At 42.0% G+C, this 1,907-nt stretch overlaps 1 protein-coding gene across 1 annotated transcript; it reads left to right on the top strand.

Moving 5' to 3' along the window:
* The first annotated feature begins 12 nt into the window (after nucleotides 1-12).
* Nucleotides 13-705, top strand: LOC129151279 (mas-related G-protein coupled receptor member X2-like). The gene has a single exon (XM_054725578.1). It carries the CDS (start codon nucleotides 14-16, stop codon nucleotides 557-559), a length of 546 nt encoding a protein of 181 aa, XP_054581553.1. The 5' UTR covers nucleotide 13; the 3' UTR covers nucleotides 560-705.
* The last annotated feature ends 1,202 nt before the right edge of the window (nucleotides 706-1,907 follow it).

The following is a 1,907-nucleotide window of genomic DNA, read 5'->3' as shown; positions in this document are numbered from 1 at the left end:
GTCCCCCAGTCACATGTCCGCTGTCACGTGTGCCCTGCTGTGGTCCCTGTCCCTACTGATGACCATCCTGGATAAAAATAACTGTTTCCATCTGTTCGATTCATTAAACCATCCCATGTGTCAGGTATTTGACTTCATCAGACTGCCATGGTTTATTTTGTTATTTGTGCTTCTCTCTGGGTCCAGCCTGGTTCTGATGACCAGACTGCTGTGTGGCCCCCACCGGGTACCACTAACCAGGCTCTACGTGACCATCATGCTCTCAATGTTGGTCTTCCTGCCCTTGGGCATCACCTGGTTCCTCTCATTCTGGTTTTCAGATGACTTTAATACCAACCATCTTTCCATGACGCTATTACTTCTGTCCTGTGTTAACAGCTGTGCCAACCCCATCATTTACTTCTTAGTTGGGTCCTTCAGGCAGCGATGGCGGAAGCGGAAACACACCCTGAGGCTGGTTCTCCAGAGGGCTCTGCAGGACACTCCTGTGGTGGATGAACCTGGAGAAAGCCTTCCTGGGGAAACCCTGGACATGTCGGAAAGCAGTCCGGGGCAGTGATGAAGAGCCTCAGTCCTGATCTGTCTGAAGTAACTTTGAGACTCACTGCTGCCCTGCCAGGCTTGGAAAGTATCTATTCTTCTCTGAGCCTCAGCCCCAAAATATTTCAGTGATGCCCCAATCTCTTCAAATAGGTTGTTTTTCATAAAGATGTTCTAGTTTTTCTCAGAGAAAGTATTAGTTCAAACGTTATATCTCTCCATTGTCCTTGACATTACCAATAAATTTCTCATGTGGTCTGAATTTCTTTATTGAAGGCTTTTTCTTTACAATCTTCATTGCAACAGAAAGAATCCCTGTCCAAATCAGACAAATCCAGCTCTGAAGTCCTGGTTCTGCAGCTCTCCTCTCCAAACTTCAGTTAATTCATCTGCAAAATGTAGTTGAAACCATCTGCTCATAGGATCATAGTGGGGAATAAATAAGAAAATGGATGAAAAGGACTCAACCAGGTACCACATATTACTAAATATTTCATAAACATCAGCTGTTAATATTCGTGACGCCTCTTATATATTATTGGCTTGGAGGCGATATATAATAAGTAAAAAAAAAAAAAAAAAAAAAAGAATCCTTGTCCCAATACATAAAATAATGTTCACAAGTTTTCTACCTGATTGGCTAGAAAAAAAAAGATTCATTATTTTGCTCTCAGACTATATGCCCTTTAGATTCATAAGTAAAAATGTGCTATGATTGGGGCCATTCTATAGTTAAAAAGCTTGAATAAATGATTGGCCTACTTCTAATCTCATTGGGTTCTCTAGGTTTAGGGAAAATATCCTTGGAGAGAGTCTCTACCTGCATAAGCACAGACCAGGAAACTGGGCTTATGAAAGTACTCCAGTGGCATTTGTCTACAGCATGGTGACAAGTTGGCTTTGGTTTGTAGTAAAGAAAACCATGGCCTTTACCTTTGAGAAATGATGAATGGTTATAGCTCTCACCTCGACCAGTGTAGAGTCTAGCACTATGTCCCACCAATTCCAATGTGGCCATTGTAACCTCAGGGTCAATTTTAAAATAGAAATTAACTTGGAAAACAATTTTTAGTAGCATGCAGATAGTAGTTTTGGTATACTCTGTAAGCCTCGAGATTTTGTACAAATTATTCTGGCTGTGGATAGTAGTCAGTTCATGGCCAGTCCCCAGGAGTTGAAAACATCTGATCCTGCCCTGGTCATGTCATTGTATTGGTAGAAACTTAGGTTCATTACAGAATTCTGGACTATTCTCTGACACTACTTACTTCTTCCTCAGAGAATTCAGGCAGACGTGGAGGGTCCACTATGACAATGTCTCAACAGACAGGGCTGTCTGTTCTTCACAGACAGTTATGATCTCCACT

Source organism: Eptesicus fuscus, chromosome 13, assembly GCF_027574615.1.
Source record: "Eptesicus fuscus isolate TK198812 chromosome 13, DD_ASM_mEF_20220401, whole genome shotgun sequence".
NCBI classification, from domain to species: domain Eukaryota; kingdom Metazoa; phylum Chordata; class Mammalia; order Chiroptera; family Vespertilionidae; genus Eptesicus; species Eptesicus fuscus.
The sequence above is the reverse complement of the archived record's forward strand: the minus strand, read 5'-3'. Positions and strand labels throughout refer to the sequence as shown.